Source organism: Octopus bimaculoides, chromosome 3, assembly GCF_046866305.1.
Source record: "Octopus bimaculoides isolate indiv1 chromosome 3, ASM4686630v1, whole genome shotgun sequence".
Taxonomy (NCBI): domain Eukaryota; kingdom Metazoa; phylum Mollusca; class Cephalopoda; order Octopoda; family Octopodidae; genus Octopus; species Octopus bimaculoides.
In genome coordinates this window covers 18,034,594-18,057,403 of record NC_142930.1, presented here as the reverse complement: position 1 = coordinate 18,057,403, position 22,810 = coordinate 18,034,594, and the positions used below count along the sequence as shown (strand labels likewise).

General features: G+C 37.3%; 1 protein-coding gene across 5 annotated transcripts in view; it reads right to left on the bottom strand.

Annotated features, from left to right (window-relative positions):
* The window catches only part of LOC106873711 (dual specificity mitogen-activated protein kinase kinase 4), a 94,947-nt gene that overhangs the window by 36,842 nt on the left and 35,295 nt on the right, over positions 1 to 22,810 (bottom strand). Inside the window, exon 2 of one of the 5 annotated variants that reach the window (XM_089348644.1) lies at positions 6,847 to 6,886. The exons of the other annotated variants lie outside the window; for them this stretch is intronic. Coding sequence (XP_089204770.1) covers positions 6,847 to 6,859 — 13 coding nt within the window. The 5' untranslated portion in view covers positions 6,860 to 6,886. The remainder of the gene's footprint in view (positions 1 to 6,846; positions 6,887 to 22,810) is intronic. 5 annotated transcript variants of the gene reach the window in all.

The following is a 22,810-nucleotide window of genomic DNA, read 5'->3' as shown; positions in this document are numbered from 1 at the left end:
AGTGCCATGATAAAATGCTCTGAGAACAAACTATGAAGTGATTGGTGATTTGAAAGGCATCCAGCAACAGAGTTTATGCCAAAAATGGTAAGCATGAATAAGACATGGTCTACAACCCATATGTGGAGGCGCAATGATCCAGTGGTTAGGGCAGCGGACTCGCGGTTATAGGATCGCGGTTTCGATTCCCAGACCGGGCGTTGTAAGTGTTTATTGAGCGAAAACACCTAAAGCTCCACGAGGCTCCGGCAAGGGATGGTGGCGAACCCTGCGGTACTCTTCCACCACAACTTTCTCTCACTCTTACTTCCTGTTTCTGTTGTACCTGTAATTCAAAGGGCCAGCCTTGCCACACTGTGTCACGCTGAATATCCCCGAGAACTACGTTAAGGGTACACGTGTCTGTGGAGTGCTCAGCCACTTGCACGTTAATTTCACGAGCAGGCTGTTCCGTTGGTCGGATCAACTGGAACCCTCGACGTCGTAAGCGACGGAGGGCCATAACTCTGAATGAAAACTGACACAGTCCGTTAGAATCCATATCCATCTGGAAAGGCAGATATAAAATGATGGGTGACTTTCAATGCAGCTTGCAGATCCATGTTGCATTAGTATGTCCCATTTTTTTGGGGGGTGGGTGGGTATAGTTTCTGTAGCTGTATGCTTTCAGCCTTGATGGATCAAAATTCAGATATGTGACTAAAGAAAGGATTTGTGGAATTATCAAAATTCCAACCAGCTCTACATTATATTAAGAGCTTTGTCAGATTTGGTGTAATGGACTCTTCTGAGTTGACAATGTATGAGTGATTAGATACAACACTAGATCACTGTTTTCACATGATTTGGTAATGTCATCAATAAAATGGTAAAATGTCCACATTCTTATGTTTGTCAAACACATTTTACCCAAAATATCTTCAACACAGCAAAGGTATATAAATATTTATTTTGTATTTTATAAAGGTATTTATCATACATAATTACAAACTTCTATTATATAGATTACAGTAACTACAAGCCATCTGAAGAGCCTCTTTTGTGGTCACTTGATTTGCTACCAATAACAGCCAATCTTAAAGTCTAAAAAAAAAAAAATACACACTGGAGTGGTCAGTGGAATGTCTTTGATTATAGGTCTGTTTGAGTAGAACTGGCATAAGAATAAACAATAAACTTTGTATCAATAATTAATTATCACTTTACATAACACTGACCAAATTCCTCCATTCTCAAAGACATTTTTTAAATATACATTACGTCAGCACAAATAACAAAAAAAAAAAAAACTACCAGAAAAAGAATTTACTATCTACTGTAAAGATGATTGGCAGTTGTGGCTGGCATATATATGCATGCACAGTTGAGTATGTGAGCATATGCGTATATATATGTGTGTGCTTCTGTATGCATATATGTAAAAAAAAAAAAAAACTAAAAAAAAAAACAAAAAAGGACTGTCAAGTTTCAGAAATTGATAAGTTGGATGGCTGTAACTTAATATTACAATTTTGATCTTGCATTTCTCCTGTCCTGATACAAGCAGCAATTAACAAGAATAAGAAAAAGAAGGAAATCAATAAGGTCCGTGTGATAAACATGCAATGTAAGCAAGCTGGTTAATTAACTTTTATTTTGAATTTTTATTTACTGAGAATTTTGATGGACAGGATAGGAACAGGAACATGATCAGCATTTGCTATACCTAATGGTAAATAGAACATACGATTTAGCAAGGCTCCATAATACATATTATACATGGATGATAGGCTATAGCTAGAAAATCATCATCGCCATTTAATGTCCGCTTTCCATGCTAGCATGGGTTGGACAAATTGACTGGGGACTGGCAAACCAGATGGTTACACCAGACTCCAATCTGATCTAGCTAGAAAATGACTATATATATACATAATACAACCTGTTATAGTATGAGTAACTATAAAGATATAGTAGTAAATTTTAAACCCCATTTGTGTTATTCTTTTCATACTTATGTGACACCAAGAGCCAATACTGAGTTGGATCTAGGTTTATAATAATGAGCTTGGTACTTATATATATATATATATATATATAGGTTCCAAATCCAATATAAACCTGCAGTACACTACCAGCACATGACACCTAATGGTTGCTTTTAACTCATAGTGAACTCAATGTTATAGTACCAAGCCGATTCTGGCATCCTACATGGTGGTGCGTCTAGATTCTAATGAATTCTTAACTAATCTACAAAACCTCGCCACAACTAACTCTGCCTGTGCTAGTGCCATGTAAAAAGCATTGAGTCCACTCTGTGGAGTGGTTGGTGTTAGGAAGGGCATCCAGCTGTAAAATCCCTGTCAAAACAGATACAGTATACTTGGGTAGATTTTCTATCTGGCCGGCTCCTGTCAACCATCCTACCCATGCATGCATGATGATGATGATAATATATATATATATATATATATATATATATATACACACATGTCATCATTGTTTAACATTTGCCTTCCATGCTGGCATGGGTGGGACAATATATATATGTATACACACACACACACATACATATGTAAGTATGTAGGGTGTGTGTGTATGTGTGTATAATAGCTAGTTGTAGAGTGTGTAATATACCTGGATGTAATAATGTAATTTAGCTAGCTATAATGAGATTTTATATATATATATATATATATATATATATATATAGCAAATTAGAGGGAGATAGGCAGGAGGAGAAATGTATAAATAGAGATTGAGAAAGAGAGTAGGCAGAGGGAAAGAAAGAGACTAGGCAGAGAGGTTGGGAGAAGGCACAAGCTTAACTCACGTGTGGTGTACTTTAGCTGACCTAGAAGTTCAGTTAATTACTTATACATTTAGAGATTAGGTACAAGTTCAGAACCAATCTGCAAATTAAATACGGTGTTAAAAAAATTATTGGAAATATTAAACATTCCCCATTTCGCACACACACAATTATGTTAATTTGTTCTATCATCTTTTTAGATAATATTTATTTTATGCTAGCATGGGTTAGATGAATACATGTTACTAAAGCATTACTTTATAGCTGAATGACCTTCCTATCATTAACCCCTACCTACTCATAAATAAGGGATTTTTCATTTCACTCACCCTTAAAAGTACAGAGCAAGCAGAATATGTTTTGGCATTTCTCTGTCAACATCACTGTTTATAGCTCAACACATCTTGCAAACATTCACACTGAAATATGCTTAGACACACACACACACACAGACAGAACTAGACCAGGTCATGAAAGTTACAAAAAAGGGTTATAGCTCAACTAATTAAGAAAAGAGTTAGACTAGATGAGATGAAGTTTGGTTGTATACCAGGGAAAAGCACTGTTGATGCTTTCTTTCTAGTGAGGCAACTGCAGGAGACATATTTAGTCAAAAATAAACTCCTGTACTTGGCTCTCTTTGACCTGAAAAGAGCCATCGACCAGGTCATTGTTTCTGGATCTGGCGGTTGCTACTCATTAAAGTGAGAGTTAATAAAGAATAGAGGAACAAATTTCCTATGCAGGAAGTTCACCAAGGCTTGGTTATCTGTCCCCTCTTATTTATCATAGTCCTCTAGGCTATAACAGAGGAGTTTAAGACCGGTTGCCTGTGGCAAATCCTCTATGTTGATGACCTTGTTCTTATAGGTGAATCTGTGGTAGAACTAGGAGTGGAAGCAAAATCTGGAATCAAAAGGTCTCACAGTTAACTTAGTAAAGACCTAGTTTTAGTAAGCAGAGAAATGCTAACCCTTTCAAGAAAATGGCTGTGTTTGATAAGCAGAAAGTATAGACAGAAATTCCATACAATGTGCTCAGTATAAACTAAGGACTCGTATAAAAGGTGTTGAGGAATTGCAGGAAGATTAAGAGAAAGGGAAGACTTTGTTAGTGGCAGATGCACAAGAGCAGTAAATACTAAGAACTTGCAGGAAATAGATTTTCTTGAATGCCTAGGTGGTTTGCTCAAGGCTGGAGACAGCTTCTGTTGTCTAAGTGGCAATTGAAGAAGATGTTCTGAGAGTATAATTGCTACAATAAGAACTGGCTGGAGAAAGTTCAGAGAGTTATTACCGCTGTTGGTAACAAAAGGCCTGTCTCTCAGAGTAAAAAGTAGATTATACGACTCTTGTGTACAGACAGTAATGCTACATGGTAGTGAAAGGTGGACCATGAATGCAGAAGATACACAAAAATTAGAAATGAAGTGGGCATGCTCTACTTGATGTGCAGCAACAATGTGCACATCGAACAAACTGCAAATGTGGAGAGAAAAATTAGGAATACAAAGCATTAGATGTAGTGTACAAGTGAGAAGACTGCACTGATATGGTTATTTGATGTGTATGTATGAAGACAGCTGCATAAAAGTGCTGATTGCTAAATGTGAATGGAACTGGTGGAAAAGGGAGTACTCGGAAGGTGTGGGACAAGGTAGTGAGCCTCACAGAGAAGACAAAGGGCCAAGATGATAGATAATTCACTGTGTTTGTGAAGATCCAATCATCTCCTCCAATAATGAGGTCCTAAAAGTATATCATTTATGTCTATGTGTCCTTCACTCACTCTGTCCCTTTCAAGCATTCTCTACAATTCATATTCCTAATACTTGTTCTTCTATTACTCTTCTAACAATACTATTTTACTCAGCTGTTGTAACTATGAGAGCAGAATATCCTATATTTCCTCCACCTGTGTGGTACTGGTTACCCTGCTTTTTGGAACCACTTCTTTTGTTTGTCACCCATCTTGTATTGCTAATATCATTCCATACCAATTTATTTTCCACTGTCCTTTTCCTCTGAACACCATCTCATATCATCACTCTCCTCTCACAAGCCTTGTTTGTCATTCACTATATCTACCACTATATACCTCTGATCTCTGTCTTGGTTTCTGTACATCTGTTTCTCACTCCTATATTTCACAGCATCTCCCTACTTCTCACATATCTACAGTTTTACTATACTGCAGCTTTCCATCCACCGTTTACACACTGCCACTTATCACTTCCTCCCAGAGCCACTCCTATTTTCCATGACCATCTCCCCAAAATGAGAGGCTTTGTGTTGATGCAAGAGACATTATTATTATTCATAATGCAACAGAACTTTAGAAACTGTAGAGTTTTATATGAAATATAGTGTTACAATGCTAGACTGTAAAGCAGAATATATCTATAGATTTTAGTCCACACTATGTAATAAACATATTTAAACAATTTGTGTTTATATGCAGTATCTTCATGGAGAAAAAAATGGGATAAGCAAGATTAGTTCCAATCCTGTGCTGGAATTTCATTATGACCAAGAAACTCTCTTTAAATGTCCATGAAGACACAGCTTATAAATCTGTTATTACTAAGGGAGTAATCGGATAGATCAATTTTCATATGTAATGTATTCTTGGAAGTTAGTTTGATTAATAAACTACTGGTGTGTTAACTGTTTGGCTAAAATCTATAGATATACTTTGTAGTATACTATAACATTAAAACAAAACACTTAACATACCAGTTATTTACCATCATTTGTTTTGCTCCATTATTCCCCCATATTCAAAACCTGCCAGCATTGATTTTCACCCTCCATTCCACCAAAGTCAATAAACCTAAGTGGCAAGTATGTATTTTGCTCAATGCAATTGAATACACTCTTCAACAAATTCATGACCTTGTGCTAATATGAGAAATCAATTTTGATATTGTTAATACAGCAAACTGCTAAAATCTTGGACTTACAGTATTTTATTTATGCTTAGAATTTAAATCCTTACATGGCTGACTTTATTTTCATCTCTCTGGGCTTGATTGAAGAAGCCCTATTAATGTTACGGGATCAATTTGATTCATTATACTTTTATATTATTATTTAATAAGTTTAAGGTGGCAAGTTGGCAGAATCGTTAGCACGTTGGGCAAAATGCTTAGTGGCATTTTGTCTGTCTTTACGTTCTGAGTTCAAATTCTGCCAAGGTCGACTTTACCTTTCATCATTTCAGGGTTGATAAAATAAGTACCAGTCGAACACTGGGGTCAATGTAATTGACTTATCCTCTCCCCGTTCTGGCTGGCCTTGTGCCAAAATTTGAAATCATTATTTAACAAGTTTGTATTTAACTTAAAAACTGTCCCGTTATTATCATTGCTAATACTTATTATACATTACTTACAATTACACCTATCTTGAACATCCAACATTTGAATTCTCAGAATATACCAAATTTGTGACACATCATTTCACTCACAAAATATTGAGGTTCAATGAGATGGAAAACTAATCTCACGAACTTTCCTACAGCTGAAACACAACATAAATATTCCTAGTCTTAGTTTGGTTACAGAGGCTTAAGCTAGCATTGAGAAGAAGAGGCTCTGCTGAGTCAGCCACAGAAATGAGCCTTGTTAGAGCTAGTGTCCACAACAGACATTGGTTGTCTGTGAAATTTATGACAGGACTGAGTATCCAATTGCAGAAAATCTAACCCAGAAACCTCAAAAATGATGCAGTCGGAAACACCAATATGTGTCAACAGAGTCAGCACAAGATGTGCTATAAGTGTACATGTTTTGAAGTGTGTTGTGTGAAACATAGGCAGCAGCTATTTTAAAAATTCAGAGCAGTGTGTAAAAAAATGAAGCATGTAAAACTGGTGTTTGTGCATGTAATTAGTCTAGATTAGGCCACTGTCTGGTTTAACATCACAACCTAGTCCATGGGTGCCCTGAATGCATTTGCAACAGATCTCTTTCCCTCAATTTTACCAGCTGATATAGACCTTTAAATGTTTAAAAAAAAATGGAAAAGTGAATTTTATATTTTATCTTTTACTTGTTTCAGTCATTTGGCTGTAGCTATGCTGGAGCAACACCTGAAAGAATTAAAAAAAAAATCTGATACTTATTTTTATTGGTCACGTCTGATGAACTGCTAAGTTAAGGACACATAAACAAACTAACACCGGTTGTCAACTTGTGCAGTAGGGGACAAACACAGACACACATGCACATACACGTGCACACACACACGACATTCATCTTTCAGTTTCTTTCTACTAAATCCACTCACAAGGCTTTGGTTGGCTCAAGGCTATAGTAGAAGACATTTGTCCAAAGTACCACACAGACATACCTGCGTCTGTTCTCGAAGGAATAAAATAGATATATAAAAAATTATTAGATTAAGATTTCTTTCTAGTAAGTTTTAAACTAGTTTTTTTTTATTGGTTTCAGGCATAGAACTGTAGCCATGCTAGTGCAGTTTGTTGAAATCATTTTAGTCTATCATATCAGCCCAGTACTTGTAGATTGGTACTTATTTTAATCAAACTTGGAAGAATGATCAACTAAGTTAGTCTAGAGAGAATTTAAATTCAGAAGAGAAATCAATGTAACCAAATATCACAAGTTACTTCGCCTGATGCAATTTTGTCAATCTACCACTCAGTATGCTTTTTATATTTTCATTTTTAAAAACAGGGAAAACAGATTTTGTGTATGGAAGGTGCACAGGTACAATAAACACTAAAGATGTACAGAACCGAGTCAGTAGCTCCGAGAGCATGGGTGCTAGAATAAGAATAGGCTGGGCAAAGTTCAGAGAACTTCTACTTCTGCTGATAACAAAGGGCCCCTCTTTCAGAATGAACGGCAGATTGTATGATGCATGGGTGCTAGAATAAGAATAGGCTGGGCAAAGTTCAGAGAGTTCCTATTTCTGCTGATAACAAAGGGCCTCTCCCTCAGAGTGAAAGGCAGATTGTATGATGACTGCGTGCAAACAGCCATGCTACACGGCAGTGAAACATGGGCTGTGGCTGCCGAGGACATGCATAGGTTTGAAAAAAATGAAACTAGTATGCTTCGCTGGATATGCAATGTCAATGTGCATGAAGGACAGAATGTAAGCATCTTGAGAGAAAAGTTGGGCACAAGAGGCATCGGATGTGGTGTGCAAGAAAGACGACTGTGCTGATATGGTCATGTGATGCGTATAGATGAGAACAACTGTGTAAAAAAGTGCCCATCTCTAACTGTGGTGAGAACGTGTGGAAGAGGTAGACCCAGGAAGACATGGGATGAGGTTGAGGTGGTGAAGCATGATCTTCAAACGTTGGGCCTCATGGAGGCAATGACAAGTGACCAAGACCTCTGGTGATATTCTGTGCTTGAGAAGATTTGTCAAGCCGAGTGAAACCATAGATGCCAGTATCATGTAACAGGCACCTGTGCTGGTGACACATAAAAAGCAACTGTTGAACGTTGGGCCTCATGGAGGCAATGACAAGTGACTGAAACCTTGGTGATATGCTGTGCTTGAGAAGACTCATCAGGCCAAGTGAAATCGTAGTTGTGGCTGATGCCAGTGTCATGAAATGGCACCTGTGCAAGTGGCACATAAAAAGCACCCATTACACTCATGGAGTGGTTGGTGCTAGGAAGGGCATCCAGCTGTAGAAACCATGCCAAATTAGATTGAAATCTGCTGCAGCTCTCCAGCTCACCAGCTTCAGTCAAACTGTCTAACCCATGCCAGCATAGGAAGCAGATGCTAAATGATGATGATGACAATTTTTGATCTTATATTTTTGTATATAAGGCACCCGAGCTAGTGATATGTAAAAGGCACCCTTGCCAGTGACACCTAAAAAGTACACATGCTGGTGACACATAACAAGCACTTGTGCTGGTGCCATGTAAAGGGCACTCATGCTGGTGCCATGTAAAAAACACCTGTGTCAGTGACATGCAAAAGGCACCCATGCCAGTAATGCATTAAAAACACCCAGCAGTAGTAACCAACCCAAAACAGATGACTGGAGCCCGGTGCAGCCCTCAGCTTATTACCTCCAGTCAAACCATCTAATCCATGCTAACATGGAAAATAGACGTTAAATGATGATGATGATGATGATAAGCATGAAATATCCGCCATTTTTAATGAAAGGAAATGGAATAGTTTTTAATATTATGCTGTCAACAACAAGCACAAACCTCTTTGCAAGCATCTGGTCAAAAATTTTTTAAACTCTGCAGTCAGCAGAATTATGGATCAGAAGTTATTGGATAATATCTCCAATATTCAAGTTTTTACTCAGCAGCAGTGCCACTCTCCAGCTCGCACAAATGTTCCAAGTTTGTTATATGTTGCAGGAAACATCAGTCTAAACTGAACAAAAACTGGCAAGTATCCGTAAAACTCATAAGGCAGACTATTCAAACCAAGTAATTTGTCATTCACACAACCAGTTGCTGCTATCAGTCTTTTGCTATACTTGATGTCCTCTGTTGAATAATAGTAATACTGAAAATTTCTAATCTAGGCATACGGTGACAAAATTTTGGGAAAGAGAATTGTTACTGGTTTTAACACCAGTGTTTGACTGGTATTTTATTTTATTGCCCATGGAAGAATACAAGGCAAAGCTCATTTTGTGGGCTTCAAAGAACTCAGAAAGGATCTATTTCAAAACGGGGGCACCAGTATTTTCTTAACGAAACACTTTGAAACTTGGGACACTGGTAGAATGTGTCATATAAAACATCTTTTACTCTTAGTCTTCTTAACAAGAAAACGTACATCGCAAGTTATTCCATGTTAAAGTTGTCGTATTTCTGTAATTTCAACCAATCACTGACGTCTATTCAGCTCAATAAATTTACTGCTGGGCGGTCATAAAAATGTTATTCCCTGTGACATATTTCATCCGGTTTAATCGTAATTTATACGCATATATTGTTTATATAATAAATTACGCTGTGCGTATCTATGTGTGTAACAATTTTAGAGTTCGGATTCTAGAGTTAGGGTTAGTTTTAGGGTTAGGGTTAGGGGATTAATACGATATACACCGTTACAGCGCTAACTGTTTTCAACTGAATAGACGTCAGTGGGTGCCCCCGTTTTGAAATAGATCCCTCAGAAATGTAACGGAACATAACAAAATGTTGTAAATACAATGAATTCATTGCTGTACTGGCCGATTCTGCCAGGTCACTGTTTAACAACAACAACAACAACCACAGTAATTTTTAAACTCCAATTTTAGCACTGAAAGATTAAAAGTGGAGAAATTCAATACCTTTTCACAATGGCAATCTTGACATGAAGTAAACAATGTAAAGTCTTAACAGGAAATTGAAACTGAATCTCATATACATTATAGAGAAATCACTGCACAGAGAGGGGCTTAGTCATTCTTCAGCCATACCATCACCTATCACCATCAATTAACTGGAGGCAAGAATGATTTCAGCATCACTAGTCAATAGACTTGCACAGACAAACAGATGTTAATGTGAACAAGATTGTGTATGTGTGATTCATACCAGTATTACTTATTGCTATTTGGGAAATGTACATGTGTACAAATATCTATCAGACCATACTCCCCCACCCCCACGCCACACACAATGGACTAGTAGTTAATATGTTGGCTTTATGATCCTCAGAGCCATAAGTTTGATTCTAGAACCAGGCAGTGTGTTCTATCTTGAGTAAAGCACTTCATTTTCACAGCGTTCCAGTTTACTCAACTGAAATGAATAACAGTCGAGTGCTTGTGCAGTGCTTTTGCACTTCATCTGTTCTATCCTGAATGTTGTGTTAGGTCAAGGGTAGGAGGGACAAGGTGGGTGTGGGTGGGGGGCATCTATCTATGACTGCTCACATCAACACAAGCACCTAAAAGAATCATTGAATGCATAATACATACTGGCAAGTTATATGAGATTTTCATACACACACACACACACACACAATTCATATTGATTCTACTTTCAGTATTGAGTTATTAAGTCTGCCTCTCAGTGAATATTCTGATGTTATTCTCAAACATGCTTTAAAATATTGACCCTCAATTGATTATACATGCACACATTTTTATACATACATATACATTTTATAATCATGTAAATACTAGTGATATATTAATATTTGTGCCTTAATCTTGGTTGTTATACTTATAATATTTCAGCCACTATACCTTCTATCCTTCTTCAGGTATGCCATATTCGGTAATGTTCTTAAAATTTCAAACTAAACCCCTTATTAAGCTCACAGGGACAGACAGTTTTCATGCTACTGTCTATATCAGGGATATTATAGTATTAGTTATTCTTATATGTTGCTAGATCATTATATTGAACCAGAGTTTATACAGACTGACTTATCCAGGGATCGAATTTAATCCCTGGGTTACTCTGTTTAGAAACTGAAAAGAAACTAAATCTGTCATGAACCTACAAGATCATAAAGCTGGAGCTTATCTTGGTTTCTATTGTGTATAAGCAACTGAAGGAGTACCATAATTCCTATCTGGACAGGATGTCAGTCTGTAACAGGGATAAACCTCACCCAGTTGCAGCTGGTATTCATTTTCAGCTGAATGAACTAAGCGACAAGAAGTAAAAGGCCTTGTTCAAGAATACACTGCACTTCTGGATTGGGAGTCAAACCCACAATCTTATAATCAAGAGCCCAGTTGCCTTAATCATACAGACACACTCGTGCCTAATATTTCATTTTTCATTTTATTTTATCTAGTTTCAGCTCATGAGCTGTCGCCATGCTGGGGCACCACCATTTATATATATATATATATATATATATATATATATATATATATATATATATGTATATACCATCTAATTCAAACTGAATGAGTAAATGGCATTATAAGAAAGGGAAATAGCTAAGATGAAAATAACTATGGTATGTACAATGAAATGAGAACATCAACTCTGTAGATTTAATAAAATTCCTAGAATGTTATTGAGTATGGCAGGCATTTGAAGAAGAGTGGACAGTATAAAGGCTGAAATGCTCTGACTAATAATCAGGCATGGTTATGTGGTTAAGAAGTTCACATTGCATGGTTTCATGTTCAGTCCCAATCAACGGTATCTTGGTTGTCTTCTGCTACAGCCCTGAACAGACCAATATCCTGTGAGGGAGCTTGACAGACAGAAATACCATATGTCAATATCACTCACACACAGAAGGTTGTTTGTTATGACAGATCAGAGAATGATTATTGGTTTTGCATCTATAAAGCATTTAGCTGTATAGATGACACGTTAGACTCAAATGGCCGGAGGTATGAGAGATATGTGCGTCTCACTGCTTGACAACTGATGTTGGTTTGTTTACATCCCCCATAATTCAGAGGTTCACCAAAAAGAAACTGATAGAATAAGTACCAGACTTATGAAAATGGTACTTTCAAGCTAGTGTACCCAAGTATGGCTGAAATCCAATGATTAGCCAGTGTATAATAATGGTAATTCTTCATGTCACTGTCTTAGTTGTTTGAGCATTTCAGTCTCGTTGTAATACTGTGACTGTTTTGGGCCATTTCAACAATTTTCAGAGGGAAGGCCAGTTTACATTGGTCTAGTCGTTTATATATGTGAGGGTTTGTATACTTTTACTCTTTTACTTGTTTCAGTCATTTGACTATGGCCATCCTGGAGCAAATCGACCCCAGGACACACAAATACATATACATATATACGATGGGCTTCCTTCGGTTTCCGTCTAACAAATCCACTCACAAGGCTTTGGTCGGCCCAAGGCTATAATAGAAGACACTTGCCAAAGTGCTACGCAGTGGGACTGAACCCGGAACCATGTGGTTGGTAAGCAAGCTACTTACTACACAACCACTCCTGCACCTATGTTTATGTAATTTATATTCTATTCTGTTTTCTTTGATAATTTTAACTTTTTTGTTCATTTCTTTTGGCAAACTGTGTGCTATGACAGTTTTAGAATTAGTTATAAAATAAAACTGTAATAATTAAAAAAAGTCTGTAAAACTTATTTCACTTTCAAGAATTAAATATATATTTATCTTTCACTTGTTTCAGCCATTGGACTGTGGCCATGCTGGGGCATCGCCTCGAAGGGTCTAGTAAAATCTTTAATTTTTGATAAAATTTTTAAAATGTTTTTTTTTGAAGGTGGTGCTCCAGCATAGCTGCAGTCAAATGACTGAAACAAGTAAAAGAGTAAATAAACCCATTTCAAGAAAGTATCAAGCGGGCCGCAAGATAAAAGTCTGTGGGACGCATGCGGCCCGCGGGCCTCAAGTTGGCCAGCCCTGGTCAAGTAAAGCAAATCAACCCCTGACCTTATTTTGTTTTTTAATAGACGTACTATTCTTTAGGTCACTTTGGTTGAACCGCTAAGTCTGGGGGGGGGGGGCGGGGCGTAAACAAACCAGCATCGCCTGTCACGAGGTAGTCACACACACGCACACGTAAATGACGAGCTTCTTTCAGTTTCTACCTACTAAACCCTCTCACAGGGATTTGAGTCAGCTCGGAGCTATCGTAGAACACTTGTCCAAGGTGCCACTGGGACCGAACCTAGAGCCATCTGCTGGGGAACCAAAGTTCTTGCGGTGTAGCCATGTCTGTGCCCATAAACTCTGGGGATGTTATTTCCACAATGTTATCCATATGCACATCGTGTGAGTGTGTGATTGTGTGTTAGATTATTCAACATTATCAAAGTTTCATATTTATATTTCCAGCCAACGATGGTATAGAATACCGCTACACCTTTCCATCAATAACCACTAATCACCTTGACAATCCTTCTAAATTCTGTGGAGAAAGGGATTGTCACATGATGATGATGATGACGATGAGTAATATCGGCTGTTAAGTAAATCATATCAGAATGTTTCGTATTGACACATCTTGACTCAGATTTCATATACAGGCACAAGTCCTCCGTCTTAACAGGAGTGGTTTTAATAAACATCCTATCCTATACGTAATACGATGTTGTTAATGAGTCCTGCCCAAAGCTATTTCAATCATAAATATCCTTCTTTATAGGCGCAATGCACCCAGAACATTTCCTAAATAGCCTTTAAGCATGATTTGATGAGGATTTGACTACTATTTCTAGAGGTCGAGCGGCTATGTACAGGCTCCCTCGTTAAAGGTTGATATTTGAGTGTCTATCAGAGACCATATGCCTCTGGTATGTTGCAAAGAAATAGTCAGGGGAAAACTGAAATTGCTGAAGTCAAAATCACGTGCTCTCGTCAACTTGTATATATATTTTTTTCTTTTAAATAAAGCTGGAGCCTTATTTTCGCAAGCTATGGCGGCAATGGTGGATGTGCTGAGGCAGCTAATGCGGATTCTGTTAGATTTTGAACACTGACAAACACACGGCATCGAATTAAATATGGGGTAAACTATATAAAACGAGCTTTCTATCTCCACGTTCTAGACTAGCCACAAACAATGCTATTTAGGCGATCGATAACAGGGGGTATAAAGCTACACACACATAATGATTTAGTTAACACGTACACGAAAGAAAGAGAGAGAAGGAGGGAGAGAGAGGGGGGGGAGAGAGTGTGTGTGCAACATTCAGTAAACAAAACTATAAACAACCCTATTAGAGAAAATAAATTAAACCCGAATCGAAGGCAAAGCTAGTGTGAACAGGCCTTATTGCAATAATCGACCTTCCCACTCCAACTTCCTCATCTCCAAAGCAACAAAGGTCCCAAAGCTGATAAAACAAGGTCGTAGGATGAAGATCGATGGCGAATAACAGAGTAACAGATTGCTTGTGAAGAGGCAAAGGAACGAATGATTTAAAGGGACAACTATGGAACCGTTTAGGCAGGGCTGTAGCTAGCTAGCTAGCAAGATAGACAGATGGCATGTGCGTGTGTGTGTGTATGTATATGGGTAGGGGATATAAGAGGAGCGATGTAGTAGTTGGTTAGTCACAGGTTAACACTGGTGGAACAAACCTATGATTAGACTTTCCAAGCGTGACCAACACGTCTATTCAGACATAGCAATATATCCAGGATTACACTATTCAATCAATGTATGCTGTCAAGCAAGTCGAACGGCCACAGAAGAGGCTCTCTTGTTAATTTGGAATAAACCTAGTTAGACTGATAGATAAATAGGGTAGATACAGATACCATATCAGAGATACATAACATAGCCTGAGGGTTATGAAACACTGAGAAATAGATGAGTAAATAATTAGATAAAAAGACAATTACTGAAGAGTAGTTTGCATAACTAGATAAAGATAGAAATAATCTATCTATCTATCTATCTATCCATCCATCCATCCATCCATGTACACACACACACGCGCATATATATATATATATATATATATATATATATATATATATATATATAGTTTTAGGGAAAATAACCAAGTTTCAAGAACTCATCGATGAAAATCCACTATCACATATAGAAAAATTAACAATTAAAAGCACAATAAATGAGTATTATATTATATTTATCTTATGATGTTTACTTTGCTTTATATTATACTCATTTATTGTGCTTTTAATTGTTAATTTTTCTATATGTGATAGTGGATTTTTATCGATGAGTTCTTGAAACTTGGTTATTTTCCCTAAAACTATATATTTTATGTATATTTTATCTATAAAGCTCAATTTAATTTTAATTTTTTATAAATTGATTTTAATTGAGTTTTTACCTGTAATTTTATACACACACATACACACACACCAAAACAAAAGCAGATATATTCTATAAAGCTGCATAAATTGATAGTGCTGTTATAATAATAATAATAATAATAATAATAATAATAATAATAATAAAAAACAGAAAAAACAAAACAAATGAAACTTTGACTTTCTTCAGAATTAGATTTTTCGCCTAAATTTTCATTTAACGATAATTTATGTAAAATCACACACACATACAATTTATACAGAGGGAGAGAGGGACTGTAAAAAAAAATGTGACATATAGAAGGGTAGATAGAGTGAATGGAAAGAAATGCTACTTTAGATCACAAATGTAGATGTACAAGATGGTGTGTGCATGTGCACATACAAGTGCACCTGCACATGTATGTAATCAACATGTAACATATTTCTAATCAACCATGGAGCTTCTATGTGGTCACTCAAATGAAATGACAGCGAAATTCTCCCTCAAAATACACTGATCTATTTAAAAAAAGGAGGGGCACGGTGCTTGAGAGGATTGGATGGCCACTACACTCTCTGAGTGGTTGGCGTTAGGAAGGGCATCCAGCTGTAGAAACTCTGCCAAATTAGATTGGAGCCTGGTGTTGCCATCCGGTTTCACCAGTCCTCAGTCAAATCGTCCAACCCATGCTAGCATGGAAAGCGGACGTTAAACGATGATGATGATGATGATGATGATGATGATGATGGGTGGGATGTCTTTGATCGCAAGTCTCTCAGTCACAGATGATAGAGTTATGTGTGTTCATTTTCATGTTCAATCACACAACCACCCATCATTACCATATTATGTTTATTTTTCCATGTTGATATTAGAGTTGGATGTGCTGTCTCAGTCCAAATCAGTTTTGACAGTCTCAAATGGCTAGATGCACTTCATAACATCAACTACTTCATGTATCTATTGGGTGCACCAGAACTACAGAGGTAGGCATATATATCATCATCATTTAACATCTGTCTTCCAAGCTGGGATGGGTTGGACCACCCCATATATATATATATATATATATATATATATATATATATATATATATATATATATATTTATTTATTTGAAGGTTTGGAGGTGATGTACAGAAATTATATAGAAAAAAATTAATTAAGGTACTCAGAAACCTGGATGTTTGTACATTTACAGATTTTTATTAATGTCACATATTAAATGAAGCGCTTTTTACCTAGTCGTGTAGGTTTTTCAAATTGTTTTGAGAAAACTTTCTAGCGGGTCTCTTTATATAGTTTTATTGAGTGTGTGGGGTGGAGAGTGAGATATATAGGATAGTAAGAGAGGGTGAGGAAAAGTGAGAGAGAGAGAGTGTGTGTGTGTGTGTGAGTGTGTGTTTTTTTGTGTTGGTGTGTGTGTGTCTGTGTGTGTGCGTGTGTGTGTCGATGGGAAAGAGAAAAGAAGAAAATTGGGTACAAACATCCAGGTTTCTGAGTACCTTAATTTTTTTCTCTCTTTCTCTCTCTCTCTATATATATATTGGCTAAACTGGCAACACGACCATCCCCAAATACAACATTATATATATATATTTAGACCAAAGTGTACGTATGCCGCTATATATATAAATGATACAAAATGGGACAAGAACGCAAAACATTCAGATAGACAATACAAAGAAAACAAGGACGGGTCAGTCAGTGTTTTCTTTCCTCAGTCGAGTTCCAGATTATCTTTGCAATTTTGGCTGGTTATACTCGATTATTTATATACACATTTGACAGAATAATCTGAATGCTAAAGGGTTAAATATGCATCTTGGGCAACATCATAATGGTTTCACTAGTGTATATGATGGCTATGGACACAGTACTCAAAAATGAGGAGGCATCAAACCTACAGGGATTTTGATGATGCAAATGACCTAACCATTAGCAAAACTAACTTCAGAAAACTGTGTAGCCACTTGATTGCACACCAATCGATTGAACATACATGCTGGACAGTTGTGTGTGAAAGCTAAGTCATTTCTTGAAGAATGCACAGCTCAATATCATCATCATCATCATCATCGTTTAACGTCCGCTTTCCATGCTAGCATGGGTTGGACGATTTATTTATTGGGACTGGTGAACCAGATGGTTACACCAGGCTCCAATCTGATTTGGCATGATTATTAACCTCAGCAAGCTTCTCAATCACACATAAGTATATACATATAATTTAGGATGTTAAAGGACTCAAGACTTGTCAAGCCAAGTGAAATAGAATTTATGCCTGTTGCCAGTGTCATGTAAATGGCACCTGTGAAATTGTAATTGTAACCACTGCCAGTAGCATGATTTTTGAATGTTGGGCCTCAAGGAGGTGAGGGACGGAGTGGTGAAGCATGGTCTTCCAATGTTCATTTTCACAGAGGTGATGACAAGTGACCAAGACCTTTGGTAATAGGCTGTGCTTGAGAAGACTTGCCAAGCCAAGTGAAATCATAGTTGCAGCCATTGCCTGTATCATGTAAATGGCACATGTGAAATTGTAGTCATGGCCATTGCCAGTGTCATGTAAATGGCACCTGTACTAGCGGCACATAAAAAGCACCCATTACACTCTTGGAGCAGTTGGCATTAAGAAGGGCACCCAGCCATGGAAACTGTGTCAAATCAGACTGGAACATGGTGTAGCTCTCCATCTTACCAGTTCCAGTCAAACTGTCTAATCCATGCCAGCATGGAAAGCGAATATTAAATGATGATGATGATGATGACTGATTGAAATCCTGGCCATGCCCATGATATTTATCAGGCAAAGGCAACCTTTTTCAAGAAATGGGCCACATAGACATAGCTCATCATCAGATGGACCCCTCTACCAAAAATATTCAAGGTCATTTTTCATTTGCATGCCGTTCAGAAAGTTCTGTGGGACACAGTTCGCCCATGATTGATATGTATTATGTCATCATGTGTTACACGCGGCCAGACCCTCAGTGATCACTTCCACTGTTAAAAGTGAAAGTGGTTGTAATAAAGGAAAGGAAACTGTGAGTGGCTCCTTATGTCCAAACAATAAAGTGAAGCCGATTCGGGGGGGGGGGGGAGGGAAGAGACAGAGAGTATGGAATCAACTTCGTTATTTGACTGGTACTTATATTGTTGTGACTGACTGTCACTTTTAAGCTACTAAATGCAGGCAAGAAGGATCAGTTTACATAACTGCAGCATTAAGGATCAGTTTACATAACTGCAGCATTAAGGATCAGTTTACATAACCACTTGAAGGAGTGCTGCACTCCTCCATGAACTTTGGATATGAAAAAACTTCCATCAAGCTGTTGAGCCCAGAATAACAAGAGGTCAATGAAATAATTCTGTGTGTGTGTGCTTGTATACATATGCCCTTGTGAAGGCTTGTAGCATGTTCAGTATCTGTATTCATTAGCACACACATATATACATATTCATATACATATAAGCAAGGAATCTTCTCAAATTCTAGCCAACTATATACACTGGAAGCAGCCATCCTGGGTGAAGGAGTTGGATTTTTAAGTTCTCATTTATCTGAGCACTACTCTGTGGATATCTATACTACACTTGCTTTGTGTTATCCAGTACACCATATGTGTGTGTGTGTGTGTGTGTGTGTGTGTGTATATCTTTTGTCATTTTTTAAAATCTTTTACATGTATCAGTCATTAGACAGTGGCCATGCTGGGGCACTGCCTTGAAGAACTTTTAGTCAAATGAATCAACCCCAGTACTTTTTTAAAGCTTAGTACTTATTCTATCAGTCGCTTTTTGCTGAACGACTAAGTTACAGTATTGTAAACACACCAACACCGGTTGTCAAGCAGTTGTAGGGGACAAGTACAGACAAAAAAACCCAAAAAACCACACACAGACATGATGGATTTCTTTCAGTTTCCACCAATCAAATCCACTCAAGGCTTTGGTTGGCCCAAGGCTATAGCAGAAAACACTTGCCCAAAGTACCATGCAGTGGGACTGAACCTGGAACCATGTTGTTGGGAAGCAAACTTCTTACCACATTGCCATGTGCAGGCATTACTAGGTGGTTAAGTAGATTTCTTCACATTTGCGAGGTCCTGGGCTTTACTCCTAGCTTTTCCGGTCAGATGGACTATACCAATCATTCAAGATGGTCGACCTTGTTGCATTTTGTGTCATTACATTAAGGGTATGCGCATCTGTGAAATAAAAGAGTAAAGACCCCCTTCAGTTATGCATGACCATGGGATTTCACTTAGAAAGTTACCCTTTGAGGCATAAGTCTGTTGTTTATGGAAGACCAGCAGTTACCCATGCATACCATCCTCTCCTCTCCAATGTCATCCAAAGGAAAAGTAAAGCTTGATACAGCTTGGCACCAGTGATGTTGCAACTCATTTCTACAGCTGAGTGAACTGGAGCAATTTGAAATAAAGTGTCTTGCTTAAGAACACAACACACAGCCTGGTCGGGGAATCGAACTCACTACCTCATGATTGGGAGCCCGATGCTCTAACCACTGAACCATATGTCTTCTGTGGCATCATCGTATATATAATATACAGATGAATAGAAAATGTATGCACCACCCATTGTGTGTATATGTAGATTATATATATACAGTTGTGTACATATATATATATGACTACATGTTATTTCTGTACACATAGCTTCTTTTACTTGTTCCAGTCATTGGACTGCAGTCATGCTGGAGCACTGCTTTGAAGAGTTTACTTTTAGTCAAAGAAATCAACTCTAGTATCTTATTCTGTTTTTCAAGTCTGGTGCTGATTCTATTGGTGTCTTTTTGCTGAATTGCTAAGCTATGGGGACATAAACAAAACAATACCAGTTGTCAGATAGTGGGGGAAAGGGACAAACACACACGCATGATCAAAGACATTCCAACCATGACCATTACTTTTTTTTAGGGTAAAAGGCAACCGTGCCAGTGACATGTAAAGGACACCCATGCTGATTGACACATAAAAGGCACCTGTGCTGGTGGCACATAAGAGGCATCTAGTACACTGTGGTTGGCATTAGGAAGGGTATCCAGCCATAGGAACCAAGCCAAAACAGATGACTGGAGCCTTGTGCAGCTCTCTAGCTTATTACCAGCTCAGGTCAAAACCATCTAACCCATACCAGCATGGAAAACAGACGTTAAATGATGATGATGATGATGATGCAGGACTACACTATCTAATGTGCTTTTTCCTTTTCTCAAGAGTTGGAGGGTATGATTTGAGGGAGATTTGGAATTTTTAGATGAAATATAGAAGCAGGTGGTTCAAAAACTGCCTGAGTGGTGGGGGAGTTCATGCTGATTCCCATATTTACCAAAAGTAAGATCTTGTGTATTTCTACTGTCATAAACCCACTGCAAAGCATTCAAAATGGAATCTAATTGAACTGATGGCATTTTTGTATCACTGCAGGAGGAATAAATTTGTAAATGATCAATGTTTGGAATCCATAATGGCAGATTTTTGGTCAAAATGTGAAATTTTTGGCAATTTGTTAAGTTTCTATTTTTTCCTAACCACACATATATTACCAAAATATGTTTTTACTAAAAGATAATTTGAATGTTAAAGAATGATTTTATTTTGGCAAGGAAGATACTGCTCTGAGTTGTGTTTTTTTTTCTTTCTCCCAGTGGACTTTAAGTTTGGAGGAAAGAATTCATAGAAGCTTTGTGGTAATTTAGAACTACATAGCGTGGGGAAAATTATGCTGATTTATTACATGGAAATTCTGAAACACTGAAAGATTACAGTGTTGCATTCAAACATGTACATGCTGATGAGTTACAAGAACAGCTGGTGATGGAAGAACTTTGATTGATGTGTACGAGGTGGTTTAAAGATGTACTGTGGAAAAGAATATAGTTTTATACATAATATAAATGGAGAAAATTCTTGAGTGACACATAAACTTGCTTAAAGACTGTCCACTAACGATGTTAATGCCAAAAAGGATCTGGCAAAAATCAATCATCTTGTAATTGTAGCAAAATTCACAAACAAGAAATTTAAGGTAAAAATATTAGAGATGGCATGGTTTTCTTTTTTTCTTCAAAATCATCATGAACATCTCTTAGCTCTCTCACAATTAGATCCATAAATTATTGATGCAGAATTATTGACCTAGAGTATAGAACAGGAAAAAACAAACTGAACAAGAAATTAATGAAGCAAAGAAAGTGCAATCCATCACTGCTAGTCTTTTACAAACCTGAAATTCAAGGAGTGGTCCATGCACAAGCATGCATGAATTAGAGAACACCCTCTCAACAAGAAGTGAAATTAGTGATGTAATTGAGAAGACAGAATTATTGTAATCAGAAACACCCATCCTATTTGAATGATAAGAAAAAAAAAATCTGAACTTTTCCAGTTGATAAATCTTACATGAATAAAGGCTGGGTATTTTGTTTGTGCTTTACAGCAATGATGAATTTTAACCACAAGTCAAAATTAAACTAGGGTAAAAAAAAAAGAAAAAAAAAGGAAAATGTGAAGAGGGTCTGAAAAAGTCCATCAACAACAGCTGACCTCTATTTTGAGTTTAAAACATATGTGCACAAGTGTACAAACATTTTATGTCAATGTATTCACTGAACAAGGTGGCAAGCCAGCAGAATCATTAGCAAGCTAGGCAAAATGCTTAGTGACATTATGTCAGTCTTCGTGTTCTGAGTTCAAATTCCATTCAGGTCAACTTTGCCTCTCATCCTTTCAGGGTCGATTAAATAAGTACCAGTTGAGTACTGGGGTTGATGTAATTGACTTACCCCCTCCCTTGAAATTGTTGGCATTATGCCAAGATTTGAAATCAATATAATCATTGAACACTGCCACTCCCAAACTAAAAGATTATACACTTTTATATTTTAAATTAAATGTGGATAGAGAGAGGAAATAGAGAATAAGAATAAAAATCAACATTGTATCTTCTGGTGCTTAAAATATACAAAATAATTCTATCATCAACCATTTAACCAGCAGTTAAGCATGGAATAAATTACACACGTCAGTCATCGACTATCAGGACACTATCCTTCAGAAATTCCATGCTTTCTGCAATCTGTCAACACACGATTCCTTCTCTATGGCTCTTTCACTATGAATTTTGCCATGCTTTATCATTTGTACTCTGCATGTAGTTTTGGTTATTGATATTATGTTCTTTCTTGCCTTACTACTGCTTTGTCACCTGTTTTACCCTTTCTTGATGAGTTATAGGCACTTGGGCATTGTATAGAATAAACCCTGTTACGACATATGTGAGTGATTGTGCATGTAT